This window comes from Paralichthys olivaceus, chromosome 10 (genome assembly GCF_024713975.1).
Source record: "Paralichthys olivaceus isolate ysfri-2021 chromosome 10, ASM2471397v2, whole genome shotgun sequence".
Classification (NCBI taxonomy): domain Eukaryota; kingdom Metazoa; phylum Chordata; class Actinopteri; order Pleuronectiformes; family Paralichthyidae; genus Paralichthys; species Paralichthys olivaceus.
The window spans coordinates 8,858,754-8,882,002 of NC_091102.1; the positions used below are offsets into that span (position 1 = coordinate 8,858,754).

General features: G+C 39.7%; 2 protein-coding genes across 5 annotated transcripts; both read left to right on the top strand.

Annotated features, from left to right (window-relative positions):
• The first annotated feature begins 4,726 nt into the window (after positions 1 to 4,726).
• LOC109631171 (potassium voltage-gated channel subfamily E member 2) lies at positions 4,727 to 23,200 on the top strand. Of its 4 annotated transcripts, none has more exons than XM_069533391.1 (4): positions 4,727 to 5,115; positions 21,107 to 21,168; positions 22,035 to 22,310; positions 22,733 to 23,200. In XM_069533391.1, the coding sequence occupies exons 3-4, from the start codon at positions 22,284 to 22,286 to the stop codon at positions 23,060 to 23,062; spliced, it is 357 nt and encodes a 118-aa protein (XP_069389492.1). In that variant the 5' UTR covers positions 4,727 to 5,115; positions 21,107 to 21,168; positions 22,035 to 22,283; the 3' UTR covers positions 23,063 to 23,200. The 4 variants fall into 4 exon arrangements, with proteins under 4 accessions (XP_069389492.1, XP_069389493.1, XP_069389491.1 ...); XM_069533390.1 differs by having other exon boundaries at positions 5,044 to 5,183; XM_069533392.1 differs by lacking the exon at positions 21,107 to 21,168 and having other exon boundaries at positions 4,728 to 5,115.
• slc5a3b (solute carrier family 5 member 3b) lies at positions 4,989 to 12,454 on the top strand. The gene is made up of 2 exons (XM_020090248.2): positions 4,989 to 5,128; positions 8,233 to 12,454. Exon 2 carries the CDS (start codon positions 8,525 to 8,527, stop codon positions 10,658 to 10,660), a length of 2,136 nt encoding a protein of 711 aa, XP_019945807.1. The 5' UTR covers positions 4,989 to 5,128; positions 8,233 to 8,524; the 3' UTR covers positions 10,661 to 12,454.
• Positions 23,201 to 23,249: the final 49 nt, after the last annotated feature.

Below are 23,249 nucleotides of genomic sequence, written 5' to 3' on the forward strand. Positions count from 1 at the left end.
TACAGACTGAATGAGAAAACCTAGTATTGGAAAGAACCTGTCCCCTATTCTCTAAAGGTGGGGCAATGATGAGCCGGTTATTTATGAATCTAAAGGTTACAAACAGAAATATCGTCCAGGCCTCGGCATCTGAAACATAATTAATTGTCCATGTTCGTTTTTTTTATGAACAAATTTAACTGCCACCTATGAGTATGTGTTTGCAACGCTGCTTGTCTGTCATTACAGATTACTGTAAATTTAGTTCTGATGTGGATATAGAGACACTTTATGCGTCCATTTGTGAAGCTGCTGGATAAAACATTTCAGGTTACATTTTTGAATGACTGTTTCTCTTCATCTGACTGTAAGCGTCTGGCACTCACTGAAATAATGATTTAATACATTGAGCAATTGCAAGACAACCCTTGGAGACGCATGTACAGATTAAATCAGGATGATGCGCCATAAAAGATTATAATGAGACTTTGGCAATAGGTAGAGCTGTTGCAACATGAAAACTTTGAGCGACCCAAATTCAGTGCTCAACCTGACTCAGCTGCAAGTTTTCCTCCTTGCAGAAATCTCTAATATTTCCAGATAGTTGTTATTGACCATGGGTATTCATGCAGATTATATATTTCTGTTGCACTTATGTGGCCTCTGAGTGTTTTCTAGTTATTTGATCACTTATTTGCACTTCACCTGAAACTTCTGGACTACTTGTAACAATGACCACCTCTTAAACAAGGTCATTTCTGCTTCTGCAAAGTCCGGTTTACGTGCAACACAAACACATGAAAACTGTAGCCCCGTGAGATCCGCCATCCAGGTTCAGGAGGGTTAGGGTTTGGATGGTCGACTAATACAATGACGGTCAGGTTGCCTAGCATGTGAAGCAAACTTGGCACTCATGTGTGAACGCTGTTTAAGTGGATGAGGCCACATGCTCCTTTGTTCCAAATACAAAAGAGAGCCATTGATATTTTAATATTAATTTATTGTCGATGTTGAATTGCCCGAAAATTGATCAACTTACAAAGGCCCAACACTATGCACATGAAGAATGCTGTGTAACAGGACACTGGTGTTTCTAATCAGCCACAACTAAGTTGAACATGAGGGAGTGGGAAACAAAGGGTTTATTGTTGCCTCCGTCGAGGGGGTTGTTTTTTCCATGTTTGTCTGTCAGTTAAAGAAATATCTCAAAAACTAATAAGCGGAGTGGAAAGTTGGACTTTTGTTCAAGACGGAACAAATGGAAACAGATTTTTTTCTTCTTTTTCCTTTGTTCTGTCTTAATTCTTAAACGTGCTGTGCAATTTCATCCACATTTGTATGACGTCTGCAACTTCAAATGATCTTGCAAAATAATGTGATGAATGTAGGACATAAAGCATCTCAGTATACTTCCTAAACATGAACAAATGTCTTCAAATTTACTAACATACAAATGTAGAGGACAACAATTTATTACAAAATATGGGTCCACATACTGTATATGTGTATACAACACCTTATTGAAATCAGCCTAACCTATTATATCAGCTGGTGTCCTAGAATGAATAGAAATATTTGTAATATTTCTTTGAGGTGTGGATGGCATGTGGCACAGCTTCTCACTGGATATTGCGTCTCATATGACTCTCACACAAGCAGCGTTGGTACAAACAACACAGTTAGGTGACTGACATCACACAGGACAGAAAGGTGCTTTCCTGCACATAAGCCTCTATCACTCTTAAGCTTGTCCTTGAACAGCTCTGTGTGGTCTCCTACTTGGAGACCACACAGAGCTGTTCACAGCTGTAACTCTGTACCTGACAATAATGATCTTAATCAATGGTTATCACCAACAGTAATCTCACTCAGAGAAGAAGGTAAGGGTCAACAGGATCTTCACGTAAGCCTGTATCTCAATTTTCCTTCCTACATCCCCTATCTTTATCGTTTATCCTTGAATGCGTTCATGCAGTTTTGGGGTTCCGTGTCATCAGAGCAACAGTAGAACAATCATGAGCTTACATTCCTAGTTGGGGCAAAAGAAAAAAATAAGGTTTTTGATGTTTCATGTGGCAAAGGCTTGTATTGTAACAGCTGGTTTTATTGACTGTCTCATCTGAGAGAACCACGCGGTGATGACCACTGACATCAGAGAATAGCCAGCTGAAAATAACTAACCCACACCAAAGCCGTTTCCTGCTCGATTGTTTTCTGTTCGCTGCCAGCTGAGAAGAAAACTGCGGCAATGTGACCTAAATCCCATAAACCTGAAGGAGATGCTAATGAGGGAACTGAACCACAGAAACAGACACCAATAATATATTAAACCTACTGCTAGTTAGTCAAAGGTCACATTTGATTTACACTCAACACACACTGTTTGAGACATGATCCTGTTTTCTGAAACAATTGTACTACACCTGGAAACTGTTATTACCTCTATAAGCGTCACTATGATGATTCTCATGATAACAATATATCAGCCTATAGAGCCCCTTCACAATGTTACACACTGGACCTTTAATTATAATGGATAAATCTTTCAACAAAGAAATCAGCATCACCATTAAATGCATGATCCAAAGCACACAGTAACACAAAACACTTTAAGTGTTCAAAATTATAATTACTCCGGTCTTAACACCAGGATGTTGACCACCAAGTGAAACAGGAAGTTGCCACAGAATCTTTGCGAATCATGAGGCTTTTTGTAGATGAAGCCAAACAGGATATAGATAAGAGCTGAGAAATTAAATCAATTTAACACAATAAAACCTAATGTGAGTGTCATTTTTCCTATATAGGATTTTATTACAAAATATAATATTCATCATGATTTGTGACAAACGCTGACAGTTAGGGTTCCACTTCTAGATCCAAGGAGAATTGAGAATAAATGGAGCTGCATTACTTTTTACTAAGAATATATTTATAAACCTGGGTATAGGAGAAAAAAATGAAGTCATTAGGATTTTATAGTGAAATCTTATTTAGCGTATTTATTAACTGCATGGGTGTAATACTGTTTTTACAGAGAAAAATCAGTGTATAGACAATGCACAAGACATTTTGCTTAATTCTCGCGTGCATGTGCTGGGATGGAGTGAATGAATGTGAGTAATTCATTTGCAACACATTACAGTATTGTTGTCTGGGCATCTGAAGTGATAGGATGGAAACATAATTCCTACTTCCCGTCTTGGATGTGTAAACGACCTCAGAATACCTGCTGTCTTCCTGGCAGCGGTGCACCTCTGCCTGCTGCTGTCTTTTTGTATATGTACAGTCTATGGTCGCAACGAATACGCACCACGGTGGCGCAGGGCTTGCTGGGAAATGTAGTTTTTGATGAATGGAAAATTCCAAGATAACCGTCCAGAGAAGCGAGTGGAAATTTACTCTGTCTCCCCCCCCTGTAATATGCAGAGACGTGTCTGCCTTGCAGGATGTTTTGTTGGAAGTCAACCATGTTATTCTCATCTGACTGCAGAGTCAGCTGACAGTCTTTATGTCATTGTAAGGTTGTCACTATTATAACTATTCTATTATATACAACAATATAATGTGTTATTGTTGTGTCAAGTGAATGATATGGCATGTTATTTATGTTTATGTTTATTATCATTATTATTGGTAGTAGTGGCATGACAGTACTACAAATGGACCTGAAGGCTTCTATTGATAAGACTAAAACATGCAGACACACACATTTGGATGAAATTACCAGTAAAATAAATTAAATAGCTGCTGCAATATCTTTCATTAAACATTGCACAACACATGCACATGCAGAAATATTTAGGTGGGGGGTCTCAACGTGTTGCATGTATATTCACTTCATTTACATGCATTTCAGGGACCCATTCTGTATGTTTTTCCCCATAATGATTGGGGTTGGGAGCATTTACACCTATATTTAGTTGAAAATGATTATTACAACTATTATTATTAATAGAGAGTGACCTAGTTAACCCTTAGAAAGAGCATTACCTCATACAATCATGCCACAATACTTGCAGTGTGGTGGTTAGTTTCTTCACGTTGTTTGAAATCTTGGAGTCTAAAATGACAAGCATTTCCTCTCAATCACTACCTCAGTGTTTTCCAGCAAAAAACTCCATCTGTGCAAGATCACTCTGCAAAACGAAAACATGTGTTGTTGCAAAAGTTAAGTTTGCATAACTTAAGCATCTCTTATGGGCATTATTATTATTGGCATGTGGTATGAAATTCCATTGAAGTGAGAGAAAGCAAACTTTTAAAAATCCTTAACTATTCAGAGTGGCATTGGGCTCTTATAGGAAGGTTCTAGATTCTTCCAGTTTAGAAGCTTGATCCTATGAAAGCTGATTAAGAAGTTACAGTCTAATCAGTCTCTTTCTGGAAGTTTCTAGGATTTGCATGATTCCAGCAATGGTTTTAACAGACTCAATGATATGTATGTGTGGTTGCATGCAAATATGAAGAATGGGTTTTGTGTTTGATGCTGTAAAGGCTCAAAGTTCTCGAACAACCCTTCGGTTAATCATTAATATCTATATGTAAAGATCATGTGCAGTGTCAGTGAAATGTAAAATGTGCAGAGATGCTGTTATTAAGTTACAATCCATTTACTGCAATTTAAAAGTGTAATTTCTTTGTTAGTTTTAAAAACAGTGCTCTCTCTCAGTTTAAACGAGGCTGGTTTCCTCTTTTTAACGCGGTTACTTAAAATACACATGTTGTAAGTATCCTGTAGTTAATATAAGCACGGGTCAGAGTGTCAGTCCGGGATAAATAGCAGGGCTGAGCTGTGGTAGGTGTTTTTCTGCACACAAACACGTCACGGGTGGGCTCCGCGTGTGGGGCGTGGGACTGAAGTGGCGCCTATAAGGAGCGAGGGAGGCAGCCGCCGATAGACGGATCCAGAGGAGAGACACGGAGGAAGACACGGAGCTGCCGCCGGCTCATCAACACACACACACACACACTGACCGGGAGCAGTGAGACAACCCGAGTAGTGTAAGGGGCCGGACGGGAGCTCAAGGAGAACAAAGCCCACTTCTCATTCGCCTTCTCCGGCTTCTTCTTCTTCCTCATCTCCGCTGCGGGGCGTGGAGCGGAGCGCTTAGCATCTGTGACGCCGCTGCTAATGTGAGCCAGCAAGGTACACGTTTTCACGGGGGTTTGTTTGCGATAGAAACACCTGACCCGGTAACTCGGTGAGTGTGTGGTGACCACCTGAGCTTTTATTATCTATTAAAAAACAATGGTGATATTTGATATTTGTGAGCGTCACACCGTGCGCAGCCCGTTTTCTGTTCGGACAGTTTAAGTGTCATTGATCGTCACCTGAATGTCTGCATCTTCACACGGGGACAAAAAGCGTCACAACACCTGGGCGAACATCACGCACCGCACTCTCCGGTTGTTTTGTATGAAACCGTGTGTTTAACGCATTTAACGCATTCAGCACCTTGAAGGTTTGTGGCTCCGGATGAATGAGCGGCTGTTCTGGAAGTTTCCGTCAGGCCAGATTGGTGAGTGTGTGGACACTACGTGCCCGGCTGTGGTGTCGCATCTCCGGTTTTGTTTTCACAGAGGCAGCCTCAAGCTGTCAGCCACCGCTGCCCTTTTTTAATTAAAGCGTCATCTTATTATTATTCTATAGCACATTTATTCTATCGTGCCACTGCTCCATCATGGCGTCAGCTGGCATCACCTGCGACCTGGAGTCAGTGGCGCAGCTAAGGTTTTTCTAAATCGGGATGGGGCACAATTTACTCATGGGGGGGCCAATTATTTGTCGGACATGCACAATTCCTGATTTAGTAAGGTGCATATTTATAAGGTGGCTGAGAGAGCTCAGCGCATTGCAAATTAAGAATAAACGCATGCACATTGAACAAAATACATGCAGATTAAGAAAAACACATGCACATAGAAATATATGTGCAAAGTAAGAAAATACATGCACAGTTAAGTGCAAATTAAGAAAACAATTCGACTACACGTGTGCTGCAAAAAGACACAACACGTGCACATATAGAAACACTCTGCAAATTGTGAGGACGACAACTTAAATGTTTCCAGGGGACCCAAAAAAGTCATGAATCTGGCTGTAGTTCAATGCTTTGTGACGTTCCATCACCACTGATGAATAGCATCTGCTTTGTTAGCAACGCAACAAAGCATTGAACTACAGTCAGGTCCATCACTCTTTTGGGTCCCCTGGAAACATTTCCTGTTGCTGTTTTTCACAGAAAACGAGCAAGAGAAGTACAGCAGTAGATGGTGGTAATGCACATTGACGTTGGCTGCCGCTCGTAAATAAACCGAACAAAGAAGAAGAAACTCTCTAATGGGATTTTCATACCTGAAAGTTAGGACAATGGTGCGAACCAAGATTCATGTCTGTGTTACATTGTTAACATTTGATCCAATTCGTTTTTTCACATTGCAATTTAGAGAGTGGACAAAATAGTTTTGTATGGTATGTGTTTGTCACCATCACCTATGTGGGCTGCGTCTACCTACACATGACATTGATTGGTTTGTAGATGTGTCTCATGTCGGTCTGTTGTCAATTTGACCTTTATATTTTATACTTGAAACTTTTTTTTAAATGAAGTGCATTTTCATAAAGCGACTAAACCGGTTCATGTTGGTAATTTCGTTGCCACTGTGATATTATTATAGTATTACCTTTCATCTGAAGTTGGTGAACTTAAATAAGGGTTCAGTTATTAACTTCATGGGACTCTGTCTTACTCCTTTGTTTTCCTCTGCTTCATGGGTATCACTGTTTTTTTTGCCTCAGCGTTTGTTTTGGCATTTGAATACCTGCAACTAATGCTCATGCGACACTTTCTTAAGGTAGAGCTCCAGTTTCACCAGCTTCTGTTGCAGGAAGGGCTAGAATAAAAAAAAATAGGCCTGTTGATTTAATTTATTTTAATGGTGCAATTATTCGAATCAGCTTGGGCTAAAGTCGGTGTCTCTCACCATATTATTTTGGCAGCAGTGTGGGAAAGCGCTCTTTAGGTACATGCTGGCATAGGAGATGGTAGTGATTACGTTTAAATCCCTCAATATATAACTTACCAAATAAAATTATATTATTCTATTGGATGACATTTTCATGCTGTATTTTCAGAGCCAGGGAATCTTGGCCAGTATGTATGAACACACAGAGTTGTGGACGTTGATGAAGAGATGGTAAAACTGAAAACAAAGACTCCTTTTATAGAGAAAGATGGTCATGTATAAAGCCTGGTTGTGAAGATGGAAGGAGTGGAGTTATTTGCTGCCACGCATGGCAGACTTAAACCTCAAGAGAAGCCAGACATCCAAGTGTGTGCGCGTGTGTGTATCATTAACAAAAACCAGATGTGCTCACACATCTACATATATTTCATCAGTTACTGACAAAGAGACACACATTTGATCCATCTCTTTTATCTCCAAGTATCTGTTTCATTTGAATTACACAGCAGATGTTAAATATGGAGCATACAGCTAAATGCAAGGTAGTGTTTTCCTTTCCAGCCAGAGGACACTGGGCTTTTCTTAATTTCCAAGCAATATCAAAGTCTATATTTGTTAGCATCAATGTAACTGAATTAGCTGTGTGTATGACGGATGATATTGCAAAATTTTAATTTGTCTTGGGAATTCTGTGGGTTTGGCTAATGTCCTGTTGGCATGTGGTTCCCTCTGTTCTGTATTTCTTCATGGCCTGAAAACCATAAAATGAAATGAAATCACGTGCCAGCTCAGATTGGCCATTTCCCCCCCCAAAAAATGCTTGAGACTATACAGGCGTGTTTTGTAGTTTTGCAAGATTTTCAAAATGTTAGTAGTGAGACCACTTGTTGAGCAATGTAGGGAATGCATGGTCCTTTGGATAGATGCTGTTCATCCTTGCCTTTTTCTTTCTTACATGACGATATGCTTTCTTTGAAGTTTATACAGTGGCACAGTTCTTTTGTGTTTTAAAAATACTTACTAACAGAATCCCAGGCAGGCTAAACCCAAAGACTAGAACAAATATTGCAGTTGCAAAACCAACTTTTTTGATTAGCATCAGCAAAAATAATCTGTGTTTGGTTTATAAAGTGATAATTCTGATAATTTATGTTATGGATTGTGACACGATGTTTGAGTCCAATAACTCCTGTTTTCAGAGGGTTGTTGTGACCTTGTTGGCTGTTTTCCCTCTCAAATCAAGGCTCTAATGAGGTGTTTTTCTTTGTCTTTGCTGTCTTGCAGGAATGTTAAGTCTAGGCTTTTCTAGACCAGAGGCCTACAACATCCTCCTCTAAATCTAGAACGACCTCAGTGCCGGTGGATAACCCCATCCGAAGCACACCTAGTGAATTTGAACTGACAGTGGATACGACAGTCTCCATCCAGACAGCAAACCAAAGCAGAGCATTTCCATTGCTCCATTTTTATTATTCAAACCCATAACTTTGATTATTTATATTCCTTTTTGTAAGGATTCCATTAGCTGTGAACTGTACTTCCTTAACGTATATATTTTTGAAAGTAATCTATAAAAATGAGTCCTGGAATGGAAGCAGCGGACATTGCTGTGGTAGCACTGTATTTTGTCCTGGTGATGGTCATCGGGTTTTTTGCCATGTGGAAAGCAAATCGCAACACAGTGAGTGGCTACTTCCTGGCTGGACGCTCCATGACATGGATAGTGATAGGTGCATCGCTCTTTGTGAGTAACATTGGCAGTGAACACTTCATAGGACTGGCTGGATCAGGAGCAGCAAGTGGCTTTGCTGTTGGAGCATGGGAATTTAATGCACTTCTACTTCTGCAGCTGCTTGGCTGGGTGTTCATCCCTGTGTACATCCACTCAGGAGTCTACACCATGCCCCAGTACCTGTCGAAACGCTATGGTGGCAACAGGCTAAAGATTTACTTTGCTTTCTTGTCTATTATGCTGTACATTTTTACCAGGCTGTCTGTGGACCTGTATGCTGGAGCTCTTTTCATTCAGGAGTCCCTGGGGTGGAACCTTTACCTGTCTATAGTCCTGCTCATCAGTATGACAGCATTACTCACTGTCACTGGGGGACTGGTGGCAGTACTGTACACGGACGTCCTTCAGGCAGTGTTGATGATAGGTGGAGCCTTAACCTTAACCATCATCAGCCTAATGAAAGTGGGTGGGCTTGAGGGTGTCAGAACTAAGTACATGCAAGCAGTTCCCAATGTTACTGCTATATTAGCTACTGGAAACTTCACGTATTCTCCTTCCTGTCGCATTGAGCCTAAACCAAACTCGCTATACATACTTCGAGGTCCTCTGGACGAAGATATCCCTTGGCCAGGCTTCATTCTTGGCCAGACCCCTGCATCTATATGGTACTGGTGTGCAGACCAGGTCATTGTGCAGAGAGTACTAGCAGCAAAGAACATTGCTCATGCAAAGTGCTCCACACTCATGGCTGGATTTCTCAAGATTCTGCCCATGTTTGTTATAGTCATTCCAGGAATGATCTCCCGTATCCTATTTGCAGATGAGATTGCTTGCATCGGGCCAGAGCACTGCATGGCTGTGTGTGGTTCTCAGGCTGGCTGCTCTAACATTGCGTATCCACGCCTGGTCATGGCTGTGATGCCTGTGGGACTCAGGGGTCTGATGATGGCGGTCATGATCGCCGCCCTGATGAGTGATCTTGACTCAATCTTCAACAGTGCAAGCACCATCTTCACCCTGGACATTTACCAAACTGTTCGGAAGAAGGCTGCACAGCGCGAGCTGCTGATTGTTGGCCACATGTTTATTGTGTTCATGGTGGCCATCAGCATTGCTTGGGTCCCTGTTATTATTGAAATGCAAGGTGGACAGACATATCTGTACATCCAAGAAGTTGCTGGCTACCTGACTCCACCAATTGCTGCCCTCTTCCTGCTTGGTGTGTTCTGGAAACGTTGTAATGAGACAGGTGCATTCTGTGGGGGCATGACAGGCTTTACACTAGGTACCACACGGCTGATTTTAGCTTTTATCTACCGCCAGCCTCGCTGTGACCAGCCAGATGATAGGCCTGCCTTCATCATCCACATTCACTACATGTATTTTGCGGCTGGGCTGTTCTGGATTTCAGGGCTTGTCGCGGTGGTGGTCAGCCTCTGTACCTCCCCACCAGATGAGGAGCGGGTTCGCACCACCACAGTCTGGGGGCTCCGCAATGTTGAAAAGGTTCCTGCAAAGGACCGAGAGGAAATGTACACGCTGACTGATCAGGGCCATCATGATGTTGATGGAAACCTTCTCAAAGAACTGCCCCCAGATGTCAGAAAGGAGAGGTGTTTAGATGGGGCGAATGTTAAACTCCTTGTCCCATCCACTGACCATGACCCAGCAACACCTAGTACAGAAACCTCCCCTGCAACCACCCCTGCAGAACGATTTGGTAATAGCAGGATGGAGATGATCAGAGCAGAGGACGGCTGCCATGGGAATGGGGAGCGTAGCAGGTGTACGCGTTTCCTTGACTGGATTTTTCCAAATAAGGATGTGGCACAGAGTGCTCAGCCAAAAGTGTCGCAGGAAGATGCAGTACTCATTGCACAGATGCTGTACGAGTCCCCTAGAGTCAAGCTTCTCCTCAACATGGGTCTTGTATGCGTCTGTTCTGTGGGTATCTTCATGTTTGTTTATTTTTCACTCTAGCTGAACCTGGCACTAACCTAAGTGGGAATAGTGTGGGTGCTTTTTATGAAGCTGAAAGGTGCGTGGGTGGTTTGGGTGCTGTTAACAAACTGTCTGTAATATTTACAGTTGTCTTTGGTAGTTCTCTAACAAGGATCTAAGCTTATTCTAATCATTTTTTTAAATGATTAAAGCTTCTATTGTCTTCTTTATGACTATGACGCTTATTTGGCACTGCTGTGTCCATTTTGTACAGTGCTTAGTGTTAATCCTGCAGAATATCTACTGGGAGTTTTAGAATCAATGTACTCCAAGTGAATTTTAATATTTGCCTTATTTGACATACGCACTTGTCTTTTTGTATGGTAGAAAACATGTAATGTGTGGTTTTAAACCTTTTTTATTTCTGTTGATGAGTGTTAGCATACATGTCTGTAGTAACTGAAACAAACTTTAGGTTTTAGACCTTGAAAGTTTTGTACACTATGATTATTACAACAATTATATTATTACAATTGCAATTATGAATTATGTTATTACTATTTAGTTTTAATGTGTCCTGAACCGTCTTTTCAAGGTTAGCAACTTAACTGATAAATGTCCAAATGATTTTTTTCTGTAGAAAGTATTCTATTCAAGTGTCTCCTTAAGAAGGGGATCTGTCTGATTGACTCATTTATAAAATAATAGTAAATATAAAATGTTGCTTCTCCGCTGGTGTTTGTTTATGGTGATTGATTATATTCACTGGTTTGATTTATCCTCTTGGAGGCTTTTCATCAAAAATAATTGTGTCTAGCTTACAGTTAACACCTGGTATTTCATATTTACATATTTTGTGGCACATAGAATGGAGTGGATAAACTTTGTTTTTAAGATTTTTTTTAAGCTAAACTTAATATTGTGTGGTATTTCTTGTCATTTTTCATTGGCTGTTACTTGTGTGTTTTGTCCCTGATGACCATATTCTAGTCAAATACCTCTAGCTGTACTGGTATTTTTTAATGGTTTAAAGTTTTGGTTGGTATGGTTTTTCTACTACTGTGGTTTGTCTTTTTCTCTTAATCTACTTCTATTCTCTTCATAAGAAACAAAGTTCCAATGTTCATGATTCTGTATCAATTTACATTTTATGTAGATTTCATTTTATGTTTCACATCGTTGAAAAGTGTGTCCAACATAATACATGGATCATTGCATCGCTGACAGTAAGCCTCTTTAGTAATCTGTTTTGAGTTGACTATGCGTCAATGTACCTTTTAGTGTCATTTAATCCTGTTTCAAGTGCAACTTTTATAAACCTACCAAATGTGTCTTAGTGTGCAAAAAATGTAAGTGACAAAAACACAAAATAAGTTTTACATCTTGAAAATGTTTGTGCAGTGAATAGCACTTCTCTTTATAGACGGAGTAAATCATCTTAGCCACATAGTGAAGTACATTTTCAGTTAGGTGCTTATCAGCAGAGGACGATGATGCAAAGCAGACAGTGCACTTCAGCCGTTAGGATTAGCACATTACTAGATTAGTACACTCATGACACTTTCAAGGGTAATTTAACCAGGTTAATAAAATGACTGGAATTCTGGATTGTGCTCATTCTTTCCAGAGTGGAAGGTGACCAGATCTGAACAACAGCCGCCACCAGAAGAAAAAGGGTAAAGCGAAGTAAACAATGTCGTGTTTTGTAATTTAATAGAGGTGTTAAATGATCTCAGTCTGAAAAATGTGGTCATAATGTGACCTGGATAAATGATGCACAACATATGGAAGATCAATAAGTAGTGATTGCTGTATGCGAATGAGCTTTAAAAATCTTTCTCTCTTTCTTCCTTTCTGAGAGAATATACATTGTCATTTTTATGGATTTTATTTTTAAGAGACTGGAAATAAAGAGAGACAAAAAAGACAAACGTGTTCTCATTCTTTATGTTGTGACACTGTTTACTTTCTCATCAAACTGGCTAACATAAAGTCAATTTTGTGTGATGCAAGTTTTTATTTTAATGTCATTATTTCCTGTAAATTCAGGTGATTTATTGACTTGCAGTGAATTAAAGAATGTTGCTAAATCAGAAACATTCTTTATTCATCATGTGATTATCCCCTGGATACAAGTTGTCAGGAATCAAAGCATCTGTTTTAAAGAAATAGTCGAATTATTCAAAGTTAGACCAGATAACACATTGCAATTTATCTAATGTGGTTATGTTGTTATTGACATTCACTTTACAACTTCTGAATAACCACATTGTTCTCCAAGTGACATTTTGCAACTTGGTTTGATATTAAGTGATTAAAATGTTGTTTTCAAAACTCAAAGGAATTACTTGGTTTGGATAGTAATAAAATTACCCTCCTATTCAGTTTTTTTCTTTATATTTTGGGGCTTTCTGTTACTGCTTGCCAGGATTATATAAAATCCCAGCAAGGCTTTATTAACCTGATCAGAGCCAAAAGAGTTTTGGGCGATACCAGGATTCTTTTCACAAGATTCAACCAATCAAAAAGCCAGGATCAGTGCCACAAATCTCAAATTCTTACCAGTTAATCGGTCCATACAGTCAGACGTTTTTCATAGGGTTGGTTAATGTGATGTGTAATACACTGTTTACAAGAGTGACAAATGCAACACTGCAGAATAAATCTCATTTAGTCAGAGGTTGGCATTTAGAGTCCGTGTTCCGTGTTTGCATTTAGACAGTGACTCATATCAATGAGGGGAAATGTGTGAGTCGCAGCATCAGAATAAACTGGGAAAATGACCTGAAGGTTTGTAACAGGTGTCTTGAGCGAAGCATGTAAATAAGTAACTTTGTTAGTTTGCTAAATGGAAAGCTTTAGTTTATTGTGACCTGAAAGCCCGACCTTCAGTTTCTCACATGGTCAAAACAAAAAGCTCTTGCACACATGCTGCTAACTCATATTAATATAAATCATGGGGGTTATTCATTTAACTTTTGTTTGACAAGTATCACGCCCCATTACACCCTTGGGGCATATATCATTTAAATGACGTTGAAATACTTTGAAGTATTGTTACTGAATAGATCAAACATTGGCATCTTCTTTTTTGCTACTCAGGTATGGTTTGGTGGAAAATTACAAAGAGCATTTATTTAAATTCTGTACAAAAACTGACAAAATGTTGAAGTTAGCGTCAAAAATAGGAAAACAAACTATACTGTTACTTAAATAAAGTAATTATAATGATTCATGTTTTTCTGTTACAATAAAATACAAGTATTTATGCTCAGCAATGCTTTAAACTTAATGCTAATGCATCTTAATTTAGCATTCTGATATTTTGCAAGAAGTAAAATGAAAACAAAACTATGGCTAAGAAAAATAGGATAGTCATAGTTCTGTTTTAAAGGTTTGACCTGATGCTGCCCAGGGGAAAGCCAGGGGATTACCAAAGCCATTGGTGTTAATTCTGAGGGGAACATGAATGCCTGTCCCAAATGTCACAGCAATGCATCACACAGTTGTTGACATCTTTCACTCGAAACCACAAGGGTGAGAGTCATGAGAGGAAAAATCAGTGAATCACAAAAGTCATGAGGAGACATCATCCGGGCAACATGAATGTTTGAGTAAAATCTTAGGTTTCACTGAAAGGGAAAGTGTCACCGGCAAAACAGGAAAATACACACGAGCCAGTGTGATTCATCCTCTGGTGACCACGAGTTTCTGTACAACATTTCATTCAAATCTGGTGAGTCGATGTTGGTCTGTCTGGACTAAGGTGGTGAAATGCATGATTGAGTGACAGGCTGTTCAGTTAATGAAAATATTACTGTAAACTTCACTACATGTACATTAAAGCTGTGATCAGTAGTTTAGCTAAACAATCAGATTTTAGATACAAATCTATCAATCCATAAAAAATGGGTTTCATTTTCAAAGGTAAACCTGAGTATTTTTTACCTTTGATCACAAACTTTATATGTAGATAGAGAACATGTCTCCACATCCTCCCACTGTCCAGAAATTAATCCAAAACAACCAAGATACAAACAGCCATCTTGCACATTCGTAGCACAGTAGCGATCGGGGGATGGAGCCATAGTAGCGAGGTCCTGCCGATACAACACTCACCAGATCGCAAGTCAGTCTTGATTTTGCTTGAAACCAAACATACTGGAAAAAAATGAACATTTGTATAAATATCATACGATTACAATCACTTACAATGGTAGAAACCATTTTACCAACCTAATTTTATTTGATGTATTCTTCAATCAGCCACAAGGGCAGTCCAGGCATTAGAGTCGTCAAGTCGCCCATGCCTTAGGAAAATACCAGTAATGGAGTATTTCATAATATGGTGTAAATAATGCCTCCACTGTTTATTTAAACTGTACTAATGTATATCTGTTGTGTAATAGCATTAATCTAGTGAAAGCACTACCTGTGCTTGTGTCTCCTTTCTGAGGGTATCAAGGCTGCAGGCCACGACTACATCCCTCTCGTGTTATTGTTATTTTCCATCACTGCTGTAACCACATGCCTTGAGTTTGACAGCACTGTAACTCAAACTAGCTGGAATCTTCTTTATCGTATATCACTCCAGCCTTGTTACACATCTTGCCTGCTCCTCCACGAGCCCCCAGTCGACTCGTACCCTCCCTCTTTCCCAAGAAGAAACTAATGATATTGTCCTTGTGGAAAAGTACTGGCATCTGGGCCATGCTTTGTTCATTGTCTGTTTTGGACGGTGAGGACAGAAACAATAGTCTGAAACAAATGGCTTCACAGTGTCGGAATCATGATATTATTAGATGGGGCGAATTGGTCTGCATGCTGTGCAATCTTTCATTAGTTATGTGCAACGTGCCTTAAAAATTTGATTTACAGTTAAATGATTTCATTAAAATAATAGAAAACGACATTGTGAACGTTATTGTGCCTCCAGGCGTACTGAGCAGGACTTTACAAATTAAATATCAGGATTCTGTTTTCTTACTCCTCATGATTGGGATTTGTAATCTTTTGGCCGGGGATGTGAAACACAGACCGGTTCATTCATGTCCTGAGCTGAACCATCGGAGGCAGCGCTTCCTGATATGTCGTCTGTCTCCCACCTCCGACAAGTTGTTCAGGTTAGATTGATGGTTGAAATGAGGCTTAGTGCTCACAAAGCAGACAGGATTAGAAGCCTTAGACATTCAAGTCAGGACAAAAAGATAAAACATATAGGTATGATTGCCTGAGACTGCAATTGCTCAAATATCTGCAGTACTGGTGTCTTTACTCCTGCAGCCAGCCCTTTATCTGCCTCTGCAGGGCTGAACAAGCACAGGACCCACTTTTCCATTTGTTTTTACAACCCCCAAAAATTCCACTCTCCCACCAGCAGCTGTATGTTCAATAAAACGAAAAAAGTATTCAACATCTTGAAGTAGACAAGATATGCAAAAAGACTCCCTGTGATGTGTGTGAAGGCACACCTGCATGAAATGTTATCCCAGAGAGTGAAAAGTGATATTCAGTCAGCTGTGTTGAATAATTAAGTCCCTCCAGTAAAGGATTGTTAAAAACTAGATATCCTGTTCCTACGAAATACTTACAGTATAATCCTTCTTCCACATTCCACTATTGTTACTCTCTTGTTTTCTTAGGATTAAGTGGGAACCAGTAACATGATGCAATTACATTGTAAATTCAGGGGATTAACATGATAAATGTTGGGAAATTTACACTATAAATCATTGTCAGTGTTCAGTGTTGACTTCCTAATGTCTTCTAATTATCTCAGTACAGCACTATTGAAACTCCCCATCTCTCTCTCTCTCTGTGTGTGTGTTTGTCATCATGGTGAAATGTGGTCCCTGGAGACACCTACTGTAAAAGTGACTATTACAGATGTGGGTTTAGGTACTTTGACAAATGTTTACGTCTGTGTGTGTGTCTATGGACAGATTCTGTCATAGCAATAGACCATAAGCACACAGCGGCCATTGTCCTGACATCACACTCAGGGTGGGAAGCTCAAATGCTGTTATGAACAGAATAATGTCGTACTGCTATCCACCCTCAGTGCAAACTATACTTTTAATACCAGCTGTAAGCAGCAGTTGAAACACATTGTAGTCTGCTCTTTCAGGCTCAGGCCTGTCATAAGATGTGTCACACTTTACTAAAGCAAATCCTTCACTTTCATTCTTTATTCTTTATACCAGTGATGGAATCAGGTTTTATGAGTATTAAACAGATCCAACCTCCATCTACCTCAGGGGATTTTATGATAGGATACTTTAAACATATAGGAACTTGTCCACGAAGCCTTATTTGAAAGTGTAACCTGCGTAGTTTGGCATTTGTACACGTGTCTGCCAATGTCTCGTCTGTACTGGAAATGCAGATGATTTATTAGAAAACATTCCCTGACTTCAACACTATGCATTTAGGAAAATCATTGGAGAGGAAATATGATACTATTGAGTGAGCATTGAGTGTGTAGTCCTATAAATGATCTTACTTATTGTATCATAGTTTTCAAGTGATGGATTTCCTCTACAGTGAGCTTGCTATTTCTGTTACTATATGCTGAAGTAAAAATTCTATATCTTCTTTTCTGTTTGTTTCTTTTTGTGTCCAATAACTTTTTGGTATTTTCTGAATCCAGCCAAACGGTCCATTGGTTATTCACCCACTCTGAAAGTTTAAAACCATCACTGATGTTCATGCTTATTGGGGTGACAACGGAAGCAGCCATGAAGGGAATGCGATGTGACCTTTCAAATATACAGCAAACACATAGTCAATGCATTCCTGTCATTCCCCATGCACAGCCCTGACTAAACTATGGTGGCATGCCTGGGTATCTTGCATTAATCCATGAAATAGCACTTCAATGGCAAAAGGAAATATTTACCTCTTTTAGTAATAACAGCAGGAAGAATAGTGTCTAGGGCCGCAACATAGTGAATGTGAATCAATGAGGCATAAAGCACTGAGACCTTTTCCCGTCTTTCTGGGTCAGACTCACCGTTGAAAACAACATTCTTGAGTAGTGACAGATCGACGCTGCACACGGCGGTGCTGTTATCTGCTCATAACGAGTTTGCCGATAAAGAAACAGTTATTGATAATGATTGAGAAAGACAAAAAAGCAGAATTATCAGGAGCTGTCATTCGCCATAATGGAAGTGGACGATAACAATTCTTATCACTCGTCTCACGTGTTCCTGTAATAAGACTGGACTACGAACTTTGCCACAGTTGGATATGGGATGGAAAAGTTTTAGACTGGTGAGAGGGAGTAAGAGACCGCTCAGGTGGAAAGTTGAGCATGGAAGGTTTCTCGGGTAACCCCCTACAGGACCTGGACTTTACTCTCCTTCCACCAAGTTTTGCAATTTTCTTCAGGGAGTGTCATTTTATTGAATCATGGTGAAATGAGTGGTTGGTGGCATTACAATAAACCTTTTGCATCATTAGACACACATGATGGTGATATTTGTCAGGTAAAAACCTGACATGAAAAAGGCTTTAAGCTGAAATACGTCAGAGTTTAGGTTTAATATATGCATGCCATGATGATGTTAATTGTCTACATGAATCCCATAATGCATTTCCATGGGAAAACTGAGAACATTTTGAAAAATCTCACAAATTTAAAGCAAATGCCCTTCAGCAGTGGATGAAATATTTGAGAAAGAGCATGGGGGAAGAATTCTGCGCTAATCATCAAATGAGTTTCCACCAATGCCAAGAAATGCTTTGTCTTGAGTTAAGGCGAATCCAAAACATTGGTTGAGTTTAGATTTAGCTATGACAAATAAAAAAAGGTCTCTCAACAAAAAATGTAATAACAGCGAGTCTCTGATGAACTCTTTTTGCAATCTCTGCTTTGAACATGTGGAACAGATTCATCCTGGTTTGTGAATTCCACACAGACATTAGACTCCATAATCATTTGGAACTGAATCAGCATTCATCGCTGCTCTTGTTATTTACCTCCACAGCAGCTCAGGGAGATAACGGGAGTGATCATCATCTGCTCTGAGAAGAGGGCGTGGTGTAAATGGGGCAAGGAGACTCAACCACATGTGTGGAAAAGTACTGCTGTGTTGTTGTTGTTGCCTCATATCAAATTAAAACAGAAGGGAGAGATACGGAGGAATCTCAAGCAATGCATTTGCATTAAAAGTACAGATTAATCATTTGTAAAGTATGATCATACGAAAAGTTATTCCCTTGAAGACCCAACCGTCGTTCTTACATGAAAACCAGGTGCGTGACTGTTGTGTCCAACCAACTGAACAATCATCGAAGTTGTGATTGTTTATGTAACCGTGTGTGCTGACTCCTCTGACTCAGAACAGTGGTTTGTGTCAACTCTTCATGAGTTTGCCTCAAAATATCACATACGAACACAAACACGAGGTGGGCTGTTCCTACATGTGTGCATTAATAAGTGGGCGTGAGTATGTAGCTTTCATGCATCTTTGTGAGAGTGTGAATCTGTATTTCAGATTTTATGTAACATTCAAGCCCAGCAGGGGGTTTATGGTTCACTGTCCCTCTCTTTGGAATTATGTCTGTCTGGCCTTGGGGAAAAGTCACTCACCACTATGCCAATGGAGGGGTGGGTGAAGTGTTAGCGTCCACAAAACACTTTTTGAGTCTCGGGGTAAACAGTGTTGCAGCCAAATCCAATCCAATAATGTAAAGTAAAGATGACCACCTCTTCAAACGTAAAAAAACAACAGAAAAAAAACTAAAATGCCTCAATACTGCCTCTGAGGTGTCATCCAAGTGTCTGAGAGCCCCAACAATCAGGTTAGACTTGAAACTGCATCATTTACACCAGGTGTTGAGCCTAAAGCTTCGCTGTGACCCACGTGCAAAGCGGCTCCAGAGGAGGATATCAGAGAACTAAAAACTGATGTATATGAAGTCATATCAAATGATTTGGCTGTAATGCTGTTTACCCCTGAAACTCCGAAAGTCGGCATAGCGGTTTTTAGACAGTGAGTGAATTTTCATTTTTGGGTGAACTATCTCTCTAACAATTATTGGCTCATTCGCAGCTACGTGACCAGTAACATCCAGTCGTTTTCATGCAGATGCACATGGTTTACGTTTCACACTTACTACTCTGCTGCTTACGCTCATGCTAACTATATTTACCGGCACCACAACCTCCCTATTTGGTGTTATATACTGTTTACATAACTAAGATTTAATGTTCATGTATTGAGGCGGATGAGTTTCCTCAGCTGCATCCTCAGCTGCTCTTACACATTGAAACAACAGAGCCTTTCTCTGTTTATAACCATCTACTGTTAGTGGTCAATTCCAACAATCTGACTGAAATGAGCCTTTGTACATTCCACTCCTCCTCTATTTCTGAATGTGTCTGTGCTCTCAATTCTTATTTGGCCTACTCTGTTGAATACACAAATTATATTATCTACCAATTTAATAGTGACGTTTCCAGTTCGATAACCAACTGTCAGATGAACAGATTAACAGGTGCCATGATCAGATAAAAGTGCGATGTAACAATTCTGACTTTGGGAGGTTATTGCATGGAATAAAAAGAATAAGATAATAAGAACAACCTTTGGGTTCCAGGTTGTAAGTGTTTGGTCATTGGGTTTGTTCCTTTATTCATTTGGTAATAACATATATTTTGCAAATCAAAAGCCATTATAAGCGATTTATTAACAGTCTTAACAGGAACAGACAGGCTTATTTGGTTGTAAAATAACTTGTCAATTGATTAAACCTATAGCAATTCCTTAATTAAAAGTTATTTACAACTTATAAACCCTTAAAAAAGTGTCTCATTAGCAAGTTTTAAAAATATATGCTGCTGAATAATGTTTCTGCTGTAACCTGGTGTAATTCTAAATCATTAAACATGGGAAATGATTGTGAAAAGTGTCAGATGTCATGCTCCCTCACTGTCAGTTCATTTTAACAGACTTTGTGTTGAAACGTTCTTTCTTCACTCTGGGCCAGTGGCTAAAATCCTGATGTTTGAAAAAAAGAAAAGTTGTGAAACATCAGATTACTGAGTTGCCGTATTACCAGGATGTTCAGATACTGAAAACTGATGAGAGAGGGGGAGAAACGGAGGGGAATATATATCCAGGGTCACTAGAAAAGACCAGTGTAAACTTTGAATGACTCTACAATTGACCTATGCTGTATTTGCATGTGGATATCCCATTTGCATTGAACACTAACTTGAAGATTGTGCATGAGGAATGTAGTTGTATTTTTATTGCATGTTCTTTCAAATCAGACAATAACGTAACTGTTATTTTTCCCTCTTCTCCACCTCTGTACCGCCTGTGTCTTATTTTCTCAGGCTGTGGAATTTTACCTCTTGCAGCTCATTTTTCAGTTCCGCTTTACTGTGTGTGTGTCTGTATGTGTGTGTCTGCCCCTTTTGTGTCTGTGTGCTTTGTACTGACTGATCCATTTTTCTCTTGTTTCACTTTACAGAGAAAAAGGTCTGCAGGGTGTCCACCCGCTGGCACTGGAGAACAAAACATAAATAATCAGAGGTAGTGAAAGTAATGCTACGGTGGCCCTGAGGTTAAAAACACAACATCATCTTAGAAAAGCACGGCAACATTTCGAAAGTAAAACAACTTTGCAACATTTCGTAAAACACAATAACATCTCAGAAGATATTTAGAAAACAAAGCAATATTTCATGAAAAACAAAAATTCAAATATCTCAACAACATTTCACAAAACACAGTGACATTTGTTGACACGTGTTTTGTAAAATATTGTCTGTTTTCTGAAACATTGATGTGTTCTGACCCTCTGGGCCACCGTAGTGATCCACTCCAGCAGTTTAGCTCCGAAGGGCAGAAACTTCCTTCCTTCAAACACAAGATCCAGTTTCAAACATTCTTGTCAGCAAACAGATACCTGGCTTAACTGTCCTTGAACAAGACAATGGACGTGTAGTGACTCCAGGGTGCGGACAGTGATACCCATTACTTCAAATTAAGACCCCGTTTCAATTCTTCACTTCACAGACATTTACTTTTTTTTACAGAACAAACACAAACAATGTTAAAACAATACGTAAATAAATATATTTCCAACATATTTCCTAAAAAAATGTACATGAGTGTCAAAATCATCCAAAAATGTTTAGCATTATACTGCCACCTATAGGTAGAGATACAGCAAAGTTATTATAGAGCAACAATGTTGTCTTGTGCTGTGCTGCCTCTGAGTGGGAAGATGAGGAATTGCAGGCAAATAAAAAGCCTCATCCATTTACTATTTACTGTTTACATTTACTACTTTGTTGCTGCCATTTGTTAATGTTTCATGTTTGTGCATGTGCATGTCTTTGTGTGTGTGTGTGTGTGTGTGTGTGTGTGTGTGTGTGTGTTATAATGACTTCCAGGCCACGCCAATTTTTGTCAACTGGAGGTGATATCAGCATTTTGAAGGTCATGCCGCAGCGTCTTTCCCTCCCTTACTGACGCAGAATGTCAAAACCCAGCAGAAAAGATAAAGAAAAGCAAACAACACATGAGCAGCGTGGGCCTGTGAAGCAGTGAGCGACACTGACTCTGAGACTTGCTGTAAGCAGCCGTCTTTGTTTTGGTCTTTTCTCTCTGTGGCAGTTCCTGACCTTCTGACAGATTTCACCATGCGGCCTCTGAAATCCTGGCAGCAGGTTGGTGCAGTATCGAACAGCTGAAAAAAATATAGCTCGATTTTCTTAATGTGTTCTTGAGACATGAGCAGCTTTCTCGTGTTCTCATGTGGTCGGCTGTAGAATTGTGTCTGAATGAGGATGAGGTTGAAGATAATTCATGATGATGGTAATAAAATCAATCTGGAGAGTGATAATGATTTTTTGGACTTCTTCTACATGTTGCATGTTGTTTTAATATTTCGCACATCACAGTTCCAATTATCTTTACTGTGGGTATTAAATGAAATGAATTCAAATAAAACTTATGTTTAAATCTTCTTTCTGTGCAAGAGTTTAATATCTGTACTTGTAACAGAATTCGGACACTCAGTTCACTTTACAGAGAAACTTTGATAAACAGCAAATTGCAGAAAACCTTCCTGTGTTTTCCCTCTGACTAGATGAGGCCCTTTGATTGGTCCAACCTAACCCTTCACCTGGAGGAGTCCTTAACGGGCGCTCTGGGTCACTATCTTGACAACTGGAGGCATAACATTACAGCCGCAGCCAATGCTTTGGACAAGACACTGGCTGAGGAGAACTTCAGGGACGTCCTCTGGTATCTGGCCGTGATGATCGGCATGTTTGCCTTCATTATTGTGGCCATCCTGGTGAGCACAGTCAAGTCCAAGAGGAGGGAGCACTCGAATGACCCGTACCACCAGTACATCGAGGAGGACTGGACGGCTCAGATACAGCAGGGCGGGGTGATCTCTAACTTTGGAGTTTAATTACGCACGTTGATGCTCAACTCACTGCAAAAACCACCATTATCATCGATTACAGAGGCAGCAGGAAGTCTTAATGTATCACATGCTGGTCAGATTTGTAATCACAATAATAAAGTCTAACTGGTTCTGTAAATCTAACTTGTGGTTTACTTCTATGTGTAATTCCTTCCTTTCAATAATACAATAG

Bases quoted from the DNA above. Each gene is read 5' to 3' on its own strand.
- LOC109631171 (XM_069533391.1), top strand. From the start codon at position 22,284: ATGCGGCCTCTGAAATCCTGGCAGCAG. The intron at 22,311-22,732 runs GTTGGTGCAGTA...CCCTCTGACTAG, and splicing joins CTCTGAAATCCTGGCAGCAG to ATGAGGCCCTTTGATTGGTC.
- slc5a3b (XM_020090248.2), top strand. From the start codon at position 8,525: ATGAGTCCTGGAATGGAAGCAGCGGACATTGCTGTGGTAGCACTGTAT.